At 44.4% G+C, this 13,667-nt stretch overlaps 1 protein-coding gene across 9 annotated transcripts in view; it reads right to left on the bottom strand.

Annotated features, from left to right (window-relative positions):
* Nucleotides 1-2,059: 2,059 nt before the first annotated feature.
* The window catches only part of synrg (synergin, gamma), a 46,174-nt gene continuing 34,566 nt past the window's right edge, over nt 2,060-13,667 (bottom strand). For 6 of the 9 annotated variants that reach the window (XM_029715263.1, XM_029715262.1, XM_029715261.1 and 3 more), the window contains 5 exons: nt 10,719-10,867; nt 9,094-9,204; nt 8,748-8,786; nt 4,672-4,704; nt 2,060-3,355 (listed from right to left, as the gene is read on the bottom strand). In XM_029715263.1, coding sequence (XP_029571123.1) covers nt 3,224-3,355; nt 4,672-4,704; nt 8,748-8,786; nt 9,094-9,204; nt 10,719-10,867 — 464 coding nt within the window. In that variant the 3' untranslated portion in view covers nt 2,060-3,223. The remainder of the gene's footprint in view (nt 3,356-4,671; nt 4,705-8,747; nt 8,787-9,093; nt 9,205-10,718; nt 10,868-13,667) is intronic. The other 3 variants (XM_029715264.1, XM_029715259.1, XM_029715258.1) reach the window with 2 other exon arrangements.

Consider the following 13,667-nt stretch of genomic DNA (forward strand, 5'->3'; position numbering starts at 1 on the left):
CAAATAATAATCACGCTTGTCACACCATTGATGGCATAAGAGAAGACTGCCTAAAAGGGACATGATTTTCTGAAGCAGCAATCAATCCTCACACGGTGGGGGGGGGGGGGGTTCACTTTGTGTGACAATACCTTGACAGCGAATTAAAACTACAGTAACCTTGGTAACCATCACCAATGGCAACGGTGCTGTTAGTGATGAATATTAACACTGAATCAATGCCTGGGCACAGTAATCAATTTCTGTGGCAAGCGGGTGTTGTGGAGGAAAAAATGGTGGAAGAGGGAGGTGAGGAAGAGAGAAAGAGTGTATTGTATGAATGATAGACTGAGTTCATGTCCATTTGAAATTTAAACTCAATAAAAAATGGAGACAGAATGTGATGGGTGAGGAATAGCCCAAGCATCATCAAAGCACTGTGACAAATACAATTTGATTTGATATATTTGTCCATTACGAAACACTCTGTGTTCATTCCAAAACCATTTGGTACGACAATCATGGATGTTTCGGGAACCGATCGCAGAATTCTTGCTCCTTCTCCATAGTCATATAGTTAAAGATTGAAGTTCAATCGAGAGAGAGAGACTAAGTAATTCAATTTAAGCAGGGTTGGATGAAGTCATTCTTTATCAGCCAGCGTTTGACTGTGATTCTAGCCTCTCTTCGAGACTGGCTTTCACTCATCTGTCCATTCTCTTTTAGAATGAACACTGAGGAGCTCTAAATCCATGGCCCTACCTCACTGGGTTGTCTGGATCCGTTTATAGAAAGGACATAGATGCTGAATACTGCTATCTATTTGAAAGAAAACATTTATAATAAATGAATGATTAATACATAGTAAGGAATTCTAATAGTTCCATCTTGTCATTGTTAAACTGAACAATTGAAAGTGTCTATAGGAGATATGACAAATCTTGTCAGTGCTTCATCAAATACCCATATTTGACCAGACTTCGTCAACTGAACAGGTTTTCAAATCATTCATTTCAAAGTACAAGATCTTGGACACTCAAGTGAAAATCTCCACAGATCTCGAGCCCTTTAAACCTTTGAACATCTGCAAAACTACATCTTAGTCTGAAATATCACCCAGATTAGGCTGTGAACACTAGTTTTTATGGCCAATAGGACTACAAAGACCAAAGAATTATCTAGGGACACCAAAGTAATACAAATCCTCACTAGAGAATTAAGGATAAAGGCAATTATTTATATTGAAATAAAAAAAATAAAAAATATGAAAGAGCCTGCAGCTGAAGAATAGCAGTAGGGTAGCACTCCCATCTCTCAAGACCAATTCTCCTGAGGTGATCCTCTGAGGCACGGCCCTGCAGACAATACTAGGCATGAAGAAGACAGGACATGGGGAGAGACGGGTGGATATGCATTTCAAATTTACACAGCCTTATTATTCAATCACTGATTTGTAATTTTCTGTAATCCGGCAGCTCACAGTGAGTAGAGGACACGACAGAGAAAGGAATTCATTTTCAGCAGGATGTTCAATTAGGGAATGGTGAGAGATAAAATGTATGTTGGAGAACACACACACACACACACCTGTCCTGGACACACAAGACAGAAATGATAATGAGACTGGCTCCATGCATGGTGCCACTGTAGGCATCTTTTCATTTGATTGTTTTAGCACGCTGTCCTCCAGCAGGCTTGTCTGAGGATAATGTATTTCATTTGGTCACAAAGTGATAGAGATGAGGCCTCTCTGGTCTGAGAAAAAGCATGCTATTGAGTGAAATACAAAAGGTGAAAATCTCAATCCATTTGGCATTTTAGGAGTAGTACTGCTTATATATTGCTGCAATAGATTCTGAACATAATTGGTCCAGACTAAACGACTGGTGCTATTGGGACAATAGAATGCCTTCAGGATTCATGTTGACATTCAAACCAACCTTCTCAATTATATCAGAAAAGATTAAAAACAAAAAAACAATTCGGCAGAATTGTGTAATACTCTGTAAATTGATTAGTATGGTAATAGGCTTCCAGGTAATACATTAATTGATGACTTGATCAATGACCATGAAAAGTATTGAATTTATGCATCAATGTATTATTTATGTAAATATCATCACTTCACATTACAGTTAGTCATTGTAATTACAATATTATGATACTGTAATCCACACAAAGTGCTGCTGAAATAGTAGTCCATAATCACAGTTGACTTCATTCAAGAATCAGATCTGCCAAAACATCCCCATCATCAGTGCGAGTATATATACACACTGGCACAGCAAGACAGAAAAACAAAACCTACAGCCAACAATCTTTAAGAATTAAGACTCCCTTTCAAGTCCCAGTATCACAAAAAATTTCAAACAGCACATTAACATTAATTTAGATAAAGCAGTCCCTATCCACCAATAAAGACATTAAAAAGCAGTTAATGTCACACAATACTTAAAATGGGAAATATAAATTAAAATGTTAACAGCCATGGACTATGCTTTTAGAGACCCGACCGTCAGTGATTCAGTACCAGCAGTGTGATGATACAAGTGACATCATGGGAAACAGATCGCTTTACATCTCAGTTTGTCTCCCAAGTTACTTCAGCCTTCAATGTTAGTATATTGCAGTTTTAATAGTTTGTTATGGTCTTGTTGAGAACAGAAAGAGTGCATTACAGAAAGTGTTGAGACCCACAACCCTATTCATATAACTGTCCACATTTTCTCCTGCTGACATAGGGACTAGACCTCCATTGGGTTAACATAGCACAACATTGGTTAATTATCTGAATACTGTTTGCCGAAATAAATCAAGCCTGCCAGAGAAGTCACATAAACATCAATGCTAAAAGGCATCCTGTAACTTACATTGCATTATACTGTATATGAGACCAGACAAAGGAAAAAAGTAACAATGACACCATTAATAAAGTACAATTTTACAATACATTATGATACAGAACAGGCTTTACTGTGTCAAGCCTTGAATTTGTACAAACTAGCAGATTTGCACTTCTTCACCACTGCAAAGAGCATGGAGACTACCTCAGAGAGAAAAGGAGAGAATAGAAGGCTAATAAATAAAGAGAATTCCAGTGACTTCTGAGGTCTCTCTCGCTCTGTGATATCTGTGCTCGCAGTACAAGGTGAGAGGCTGTGCGGTGTGCAGGGAGAACCCGGCTGCCGCACCTCGCCGGTGTTGATTACCCGGCGCCCGTTGCCATGGCAATGTTGTCCGGCGCTCAGAGCAAGTCGGGCAGAATGAGGCCCGGTGGTTTGGGCTCCACGCAGTTAATCCAAAAATTGGCACAGCTGGCGTGGTACTGGTGGCCCCCGTACAGCAGCTTGAAGTTGTCCGTCTCTGAGTTGAAAGCCTGGCGGAAGGGTCAAATAAGGGCGAAATGGGGGTGATGGTTAGGACAACAAGGTTCAACTGAATAGTTAATAAACAGATGAACCTGGCAGTACCTCTGTCTAACAAATAGAAAGCAGTGGTAAAGATAAATCAACAGGAACTAAATAACTCATCTATGAGAGTAATGCTAGAAGCAGGGATTTGTGGGCAGCTTAACCTGCATATCTCCACTGTAGCACACAAACAAGAGGTCAACAAGAACTGACCCTTTGAAAATATGACTCATGTTTGGCACAATGCTCTGTCTGCTGATCAATAAGAGTGTTGCTCATTGCTCGATCTCCTGACAGTTAGTTGAATCTATCGAGATAGCTGAATGGCACTCCCACATAACATCTGAATATAGCCGTTGAGAAAATAAACTTAGTAAACTGAGAGGGGCAGAGAGCTGTTACGTGAGCTTGCATTCAGCTGAGCCCAGCAGTAGCAGCAGGTTGGTGATAAGGAGGAGATGCTAATGTTGGTGTTGTGCAGTTTAAGTGTTTGCATCCCTGATGAAATATCCGAGCTAAAGCATGAAAGAGAATGTGGTGAATCATATCCTCCCACAGACAGACTGCATATACAACAACCTGGGAACACGCACACACCATATAGTATACTCATACCTGTCCACATGCTCACAAACCATTTACAGTACATTTACTATGCTGCGCACACCTGTTGCCTTTCTCACATACACCGACACACACTCAGGTTTCACAATGTATTCTCCTTCCATCTGCCTCATCCAACTTCTTTCCTCCAACCTTTATTTATCCCGCGTGCCAAAGCCTGGACTGTTGGAGAGGGAGAGTGAAAAAAAGAAAGAACAGAACACAAAGGCATAACCCCTTGTCTCCTTCTCCTCTCTCTTCTTCAATCCCACCCCCTCTCCACCTCTCCCTCACCTCCACCTCCCCAGTCCTTGGCTGCATAACCGGGATTATGTGCAATTTACCCATCAAACATGATTGTGCCAACAGACATGTAATGTGGACGAGAACAGAAGTAGAAAGTGCTGCAGAGAGGATATGCTTGGGAGAGTTAGACCATTGGATGGTAGAATAAAACCAAAATGAAAGGTCAGCATGATTAATCCTAGGTGTTAATTCTAACTGTAATCTAAAGGTTAATGACCCTCCATTAGGAAACCAAGAGGACAGTGCCACAGGGCAGGACATGGTGCCACAGGGCTCCAGACTAGAAACACCACCTGTTAATGCAAATGCATAAAGGTGGAGGCTACAGTCTACTGCTGCTTAAGAGGCAAAAATAAGTGAAGTATACCCTTACCCTTAACCTCTTGTCATGGTCTTTAGCCAGTGCCTGTAAGTAGCACAAGAGGTGTCAGCATTTTCCTGGTTTCATGCATTGTCCTGAGTAAGCAAAGTGAAACTGTACAATAACTGAGGATCAGTCCGTCAGTATGAACGGAACGTTGGTACACCAAAGGAAGTGAAAGAGCAACCCGTCTCCAGAACATTCCAAGAGCCCCAAAGTGAAAGAATCTAAAGTACCACACTACGATCATCCATCTCATTTTCCAATAAACAGGGATGGGCATCTTTAAAGCAGGATTCCAGACTCCGCAATAGATTTGAGAGAAATACTGTGCAGTCTGCAAACCCATGGAATTAGGCGCCCACTGCCAAGTAAACTTGATTTAATGTTATTGGCCTTTTCCAGAGAAAGTCATAATCAAATTAAACTGAAAAATCACTTCAAATCCTCGAGATATTTCAGAATCTGACATTTATGAATAATAATGCATAAATGATTCTTCGGGAAAAAAACGCACTTCTACTTTTGGGAATAATTGCACTCATTAGCATTTATCATTGGGAGAAAATAGCATTAAACTCAAATTATCAGAGTTTTATAGCTTGTTGCAGTCTCCAAGTTTATTTTTAATGTATTTATTTAACTAGGCAAGTCAGTTAAGAACAAATTCTTATTTACAATGACGTCCTATGGGACTCCCAATCACGGCCGGATATGATAGAACCTGGATTTGAACCAGGGACTGTAGTGACGCCTCTTTCACTGAGATGCAGTGCCTTAGACCGCCTGCGCCACTCGGGAGCCCAAGTAACAAACTATGTTTAGATGCTATCTGTTGCTTAGCCTGATAGCAGATACATTACATGTCCAAAAGTATGTGGACACCTACTCGTCAAACATCTCATTCCAAAATTATGTGCATTAATATGAAGTTGGTCCCCCTTTGCTGTTATAACAGCCTCCACTCTTCTGGGAAGGCTTTCCACTAGATGTTGGAACATTTCTGCGGGGACTTGCTTCCATCCAGCCACAAGAGTATTAGTGAGGTCGGACACTGATGTTGGGCGATTAGGCCTGGCTCGCAGTCGGCGTTCAAACTCATCCCAAAGGTGTTCGATGGGGTTGAGGTCAGGACTCTGTGCAGGCCAGTCAAGTTCTTCCACATCGATCTCGACAAACCATTTCTGTATGGACTTCACTTTGTGCTCGGGGGCATTGTCATGACGAAACAGAAAAGGGCCTTCCCCAAACTGTTGCCACAAAGTTGGAAGCACAGAATTGTCTACAATGTCATTGTATGCTATACCATCAAGATTTCCCTTCACTGGAACTAAGGGGCCTAGCCCGAACCATGAAAAACAGCCACAGACCATTATTCCTCACCCACCAAACTTTACAGTTGGCACTACGCATTGGGTCAGGAAGCGTTCTCTTGGCATCCGCCAAATCCAGATTCGTCCATCGGACAGCCAAACGGTGAAGCATGATTCATCACTCCAGAGAGCGCGTTTCCACTCCTCCAGAGTCCACTCCAGCCAACGCTTGGCATTGCGCATGGTCATCTTAGGCTTGTGTGCAGCTGCTTGGCTATGGAAACCCATTTCATGAAGGTCCTGACGAACAGTTCTTGCGCTGACGTTGCTTCCAGAGGCAGTGTGGAACTCAGTAGTGAGTGTTGCAACCATGGACAGACGATTTTTACTCGCTACGAGCTTCAGCACTCGGCGCTCCCATTCTGTGAGTTTGTGTGGCCTACCACGTCCCAGCCTAGCCGTTGTTACTCCTAGATGTTTCTACCTCACAATAACGGCCCTTCCAGTTGACCAGGGCAGCTAGTTGGAAAGATGGCATCCTATGACGGTGTCACATTGAAAGTCTCTGAGTAAGGTCATTCTACTGCCAATGTTTGTCAATGGAGATTGCATGGATGTGTGCTCGATTTTATACATCTGTCAGCAACGTGTGTGGCTGAAATAGCCAAATCCACTCATTTGAAGGGGTGTCCACATGCTTTTGTATATATAGTGTGTTTATGTGCTTTAGCCAACCCCCTTGTCATTCCATACATGTTTGACATGACATCAAACATGACTTAGCTAAAACCCAGACTGATCTGCTAACAGGCTACATGTGTTGCTGTTGCCCATCCCTGACTCAACATATGAGGATGATTGGACGAAGAACATGGAGACAGGCCTCCATTGGATAAGATAAAACCCAGACCCGAGTCAGCAGTATCAATGACCAACAACCTAGCTCCAGTCTCTCAATGGTGCCCATCATAATATTAGGCCAGTGATGCCATCATCACCACATGCCTACCTCTAGTTGGTAGACAGACAGAACCTACCTGTACTCTGAAGGACGATAGTATTATCGGCTTCTGTATTAAAACGCTTTCTGTGATTTCATTATTCTCAGAGGGGTTGCTATTCTCTGTTTGGCTTTTATGCTTTCTTACAAACGCTCCACTAGGCAAAAAAGTAATTAAAAGGTGAGTTATTAATCTGATGTCAGGGGAATACAAAAAACAACAACTATTATTTAGCCTGACTCACTCCACACGAGCGAGCGAGAAAAGCACAGAGTGTGTGAGAGATAAGATAGAAAAACAGAATGATAGAGAGAAATTGCATGACAGACAGACAGACAGACAGACAGACAGACAGACAGACAGACAGACAGACAGACAGACAGACAGACAGAGAGAGAGAAATACCCTAACCCTCAGCAGATTTCTTAGCACCTGTGCTCCTGGCTCCTGCCTGGTCTGATGAGTGAGGCTGTGAGCCACATCTGCTGTCTAAACTCAGTCCAGACTCACATCCCTCTCAGCCATCCTCCCTCTGCCTCATCAATCTATCTGGTTAAATGATGCAGGGGAACAACGTAAGAAACAATCAAAGCAATCTTGCCCTGCAGACCGTAGAGTCAAACTATATTATAAAATGGTCCCCAATTTGACACCTAGTTACTGATGATCAGGTTTTGACAAGTGGAAAAGAAAGTGTCACAATAAACACATTTTAAGCCATAGTAGAACTCAAATGATGAGATGAGTAGTTAGAACACACAGATATGGATGCATATGGTATAGACTTGCTGTTAGTAGCTGGTAAGAGTTGAAGTGAAAGGTGGCCGTCAGATGAAGGCATCAGCGCTACAATTCTGTTATTGTCAGAGTAAAGTTGAATGCTTCACTGACCCTCCAGAAACCTTCCCACAATTCCCTCAGCCCAACCAGAGGTGCCAAAAGTACAACTTTACTCTTATCATGTCCTGTCTGTCTCCTCCAACTCTATTTTTACCTCCCTCTTTTTCTCCTTCTCTCCCTTCCAGCAGAGTTATCATCTTAACAGTTATCATCATCTTCTCTAATAAGACTCAGAAATTAAGATGACCTGAAATTATTGTGGAGGGGAATTTGGTGTAATAGGATAGCCTGGTCATTTCTAACGCATCTGTGCATGAACACAGTGCTGCCTCTGCGCATGAACACAGTGCTGCCTCTGCGCATGAACACAGTGCTGCCTCTGCGCATGAACACAGTGCTGCCTCTGCGCATGAACACAGTGCTGCCTCTGCGCATGAACACAGTGCTGCCTCTGCGCATGAGCACAGTGCTGCCTCTGCGCATGAGCACAGTGCTGCCTCTGCGCATGAACACAGTGCTGCCTCTGCGCATGAACACAGTGCTGCCTCTGCGCATGAACACAGTGCTGCCTCTGCGCATGAACACAGTGCTGCCTCTGCGCATGAACACAGTGCTGCCTCTGCGCATGAACACAGTGCTGCCTCTGCGCATGAACACAGTGCTGCCTCTGCGCATGAACACAGTGCTGCAGCTGTCGGCACCGGTAACGTCTCCAATGGCACTCTATTCTCTAAACAGTGCACTACTTTTGACCAGGGCCCATAGGGAATAGGGTGCCATTTGGGATGCAGCCAGTGTGAAGGGAGGGAGCTGTGAGAAGAATGTGCTGTCATTTTGGCACCACATCGCCTGTCTGTCAGTGGAGAATTTGGCCCCCAGGCCCCCAGTAGGAGAGACTGAAGTGAGATTCAGTTGACCGTTCACTGCATCATACTCTTTTAAACAGACGTCCAATAGTTGTCTCTTCTTTGCTCTGCAAAATGTTCAATGTCAAAGAAACGATCATTTAGTTATTATGCGTCAACCACTAGTTTAAAAACAACTCTCAAATGGCAAAATGATTCATGGTTTATTCAACTTGAGAAATGTGTTGGAACATATTTGTAATCAAATGTTTCAACAGTTGTTGGGTTCATCTGTTGAGGGATTGAGGGTGTGTTGGTTGGCAATCGTGATTGTGTGTTGACTGACAATTAGTGTATGTTTACAGTATATGTGTTGACTTGACACAAGTGTGTGTCTGTACATGAGTGTGTGTGTGTGTGTGTGTGTGTGCAGACCTTGCTGCGTGAGTCCACGTTAAGCAGGCACACCCCACAGGCCAGCTCCTTGGCGTTCTTGATGCCGTGTCTCAGGATACAGGAGGAGAAGTCCAGCGAGCTCTCATCAGGCTGGACAGAGAAACACACAGATGCACACGCACACACATTTTAAATACTTTATTTGAATCCACAAATCAAATTACATTCAAGAAGGATTCAAAACATTTCAAAGGTCTTTGTATGCATGGACACTTAAGGACAGCTGAATAACAGAGCAGTACCTAGTAATTATTTGTGCTTTAGGCAGGCCAGCAATCTGGAGGCCACGTTCTGTAAGCCTGTGTTTGTGACTGAGACACACACACAGGTTGGTGTCAGATTGGTCACCTGATCATAGGACTCCGCTGTGGGGCACACTATGTTGCTATGCCTCACATCAAGAACCATTTGCTACTTCACAAAACACTGCATGAAATGAGAGATCTACGGTTGACAGTTGAGGAAAAGTACCATATGTGCAAGGATTTTCATCATTTAAATGTACATTTAAAAAACAAGTTATATATTTAAGCAATAAGGCCCGAGGGGGTGTGGTATACAGCCAATATACCATGGCTAAGGGCTGTTCTTAGGCACGGCGCAACGCATCAGGGCGCAATGCGTTCAGGGCGCGAACGACGCGGTTTATAATACCTGGATACAGACCACTGTACACATGGATTTTGTGTTGTAGATATGTGGTAGTAGAGTGGTGGCCTGAGGGCACACACTTCATGTGTTGTGAAATCTGTTGGGAATGTATTATAATGTTTTTAAAATTGCATAACTGCCTTCATTTAGCTGGACCCCAGGAAGAGCTGCTGCCTTGGCAGAACACTGCTCTAAGGAATACACATTTCTCTATTAATTTATTCATTAACCAGCTTAATAAACTGAAGTAGAAATATGTCTTTAATCTGGGAAATGAAAGTAAATACAGTCCATTAGTCTGTTGGCAGCAGAGCTGTGTGAACAGGTGAGTGTGCCCAGACAGCTCCTCTCTCTCTCTCTCTCTCTCTGAGGGCAGAGCCTGCAGAATCAGAAAGCAGCTGCGGGTCTACGGTCTGAGATAACGCAGATTACTACTCACTCACTCACTCCGTCTCCCTCTACCTCCCCCTGTCCCTCTCCCTCTCTGCTCCACTAATTCTCTCTCTTTCTGCACTGACATTATCTCGAGTCAGGAGATGGCCGGTCTGTTTTATCTGCTGGCATTTGAGAAGCAATGTTCTTTGTGAGGCTGACTGAGGCAGTGAACTGTCAACTGGATCTCACTGCCTCTGTTCTCCACACATCACTACAGCCTACAACAGACTGCTCTACACTCCCCATCCCCACAGCTACACACACTAACAGATACCACCATAGGGCTTGGTTTAGTACACTGTCACACAATCAAGGTTTCATTGATAATCCTACTTGGCATGAGTCATTGATAATTCACTCAACATTTCATCAGGAACATTTTCTAGACAAAGAAGCTAGTTACAATCAAGTGTCAATTTCTCAGGTCTATGTGTAGCCTAACCCACTGCATTGGAGGAAGGGAGGTCTATGTGTGTGTGTGCACGTGTATGTGTGTGTGTTGACTGTATGTTTCTTACCGCCAGGTTGGCCAGGGACATGAAGCCCATGAGGTTGTTCCAGACGCGGCTGATGTCCTTCAGCAGCTGCTGCAGCTTCTCAGAACACACGGCCGTGGCCTTGATCCCCAGCTCCACACGCTTGGTCACGCGGTACACCTCCACCACACCTGCCACATAAACACAGTTCGACATTAACACACAACCTTAACACACCTGCTCCCAGTTCTCTCCCACAGCCAGCTCCAACATATGCCAAGGTTAGACAGTGAGAAATACAACAAGGGCAATAAAAAAAATGCTTCCAGGAAAACAGCTAACATGATGCAGAAAAATGTATCCATGCTTTTGTTACTTCTAGGTTGGACTACTGCAATGCTCTACTTTCTGGCTACCCGGATAAAGCACTAAATACACTTCAGTTAGTGCTAAATACGGCTGCTAGAATCCTGACTAGAACCAAAATATTTGATCATATTACTCCAGTGCTAGCCTCTCTACACTGGCTTCCTGTTAAGGCAAGGGCTGATTTCAAGGTTTTACTGCTAACCTACAAAGCATTACATGGGCTTGCTCCTACCCATCTTTCCGATTTGGTCCTGCCGTACATACCTACACGTACCCTACGGTCACAAGACGCAGGCCTCCTAATTGTCCCTAGAATTTCTAAGCAAACAGCTGGAGGCAGGGCTTTCTCCTATAGAGCTCCATTTTTATGGAATGGTCTGCCTACCCATGTGAGAGATGCAGACTCGGTCTCAACCTTTAAGTCTTTACTGAAGACTCATCTCTTCAGTGGGTCCTATGATTGAGTGTAGTCTGGCCCAGGAGTGTGAAGGTGAACGGAAAGGCTCTGGAGCAACGAACCGCCCTTGCTGTCTCTGCCTGGCCGGTTCCCCTCTCTCCACTGGGATTCTCTGCCTCTAACCCTATTACAGGGTCTGAGTCACTGGCTTATTGGTGTTCTTCCATGCCGTCCCTAGGAGGGGTGCGTCACTTGAGTGGGTTGAGTCACTGACATGGTCTTCCTGTCTGGGTTGGCGCCCCCCCTTGGGTTGTGCCGTGGCGGAGATCTTTGTGGGCTATACTCGGCCTTGTCTCAGGATGGTAAGTTGGTGGTTGAAGATATCCCTCTAGTGGTGTGGGGGCTGTGCTTTGGCAAAGTGGGTGGGGTTATATCCTTCCTGTTTGGCCCTGTCCGGGGGTATCATCGGATGGAGCCACAGTGTCTCCTGACCCCTCCTGTCTCAGCCTCCAGTATTTATGCTGCAGTAGTTTATGTGTCGGGGGGCTAGGGTCAGTCTGTTATATCTGGAGTATTTCCCCTGTCTTATCCGGTGTCCTGTGTGAATTTAAGTATGCTCTCTCTAATTCTCTCTTTCGGAGGACCTGAGCCCTAGGACCATGCCTCAGGACTACCTGACATGATGACTCCTTGCTGTCCAAAGTCCACCTGACCGTGCTGCTGCTCCAGTTTCAACTGTTCTGCCTGCGGCTATGGAACCCTGACCTGTTCACCGGACGTGCTACCTGTCCCAGACCTGCTGTTTTCAACTCTCTAGAGACAGCAGGAGCGGTAGAGATACTCTCAATGATCGGCTATGAAAAGCCAACTGAAATTAACTCTTGAGGTGCTGACTTGTTGCACCCTCGACAACTACTGTGATTATTATTATTTGACCATGCTGGTCATTTATGAACATTTGAACATCTTGGCCATGTTCTGTTATAATCTCCACCCGGCACAGACAGAAGAGGACAGGCCACCCCTCATAGTCTGGTTCCTCTCTAGGTTTTGGCCTTTCTAGGGAGTTTTTCCTAGCCACCATGCTTCTACACCTGCATTGCTTGCTGTTTGGGGTTTTAGGCTGGGTTTCTGTACAGCACTTTGAGATATCAGCTGATGTAAGAAGGGCTATATAAATACATTTGATTTGAATTGATTTGAACATGTCTACCATCCCCTATGTTGAAACCTCCTCTGAAGTTGGATCATTAGACCAAGCTGGGATACTTTTGGCAGTGCCACGAGAAATACCTGGAGGATAACAGCAGCAAACACATTAAGACTCCTTGTGTAAAATAGCCCTCTGAAGCTGGATCAACCTGACATAATGTTGGCTGTAACACTACGCTCTCTCTAAGGGTTAACGTGGAATGGTGATTGACAGAGTTGTTGTTCTCCGTTGAGAGGGGGACAGCTCAAAGGTTTATAATGGTGTGTTTTTGGAAGAAGACTCACAGCAGAGGTGGTACACTGTGTTCTGTTCTCAGCCCCTCACAATGGTATGTGTGCCTGTACCAATCTCACAGCTCATTAAAAATAGACACTGCTGTCTGTCTGTGTACACACCAAATGACACCCTACTCCCTACATAGTGCACTACCTTTGACCAGAGCCCTATGGGGCCCGGTCAAAATGAATAAGGTGTCATTTGGGAGGCATCCACAGTCAGGCCGTGCAAAGATAAGCCATCACTAGGATCCACTGTCAGTCAGGCCGAGCAAAGATAAGCCATCACTAGTATCCACAGTCAGTCAGGCCGAGCAAAGATAAGCCATCACTAGTATCCACAGTCAGTCAGGCCGAGCAAAGATAAGCCATCACTAGTATCCACAGTCAGTCAGGCCGAGCAAAGATAAGCCATCACTAGTATCCACAGTCAGTCAGGCCGAGCAAAGATAAGCCATCACTAGTATCCACAGTCAGTCAGGCCGAGCAAAGATAAGCCATCACTAGTATCCACAGTCTGTCAGGCCGAGAAAAGATAAGCCATCACTAGTATCCACAGTCAGTCAGGCCGAGCAAAGATAAGCCATCACTAGTATCCACAGTCTGTCAGGCCGAGCAAAGATAAGCCATCACTAGTATCCACAGTCAGTCAGGCCGAGCAAAGATAAGCCATCACTAGGATCCACAGTCTGTCAGGCCGAGCAAAGATAAGCCATCACTAGTATCCACAGTCAGTC

This window comes from Salmo trutta, chromosome 26, assembly GCF_901001165.1.
Source record: "Salmo trutta chromosome 26, fSalTru1.1, whole genome shotgun sequence".
Taxonomy (NCBI): Eukaryota; Metazoa; Chordata; class Actinopteri; order Salmoniformes; family Salmonidae; genus Salmo; species Salmo trutta.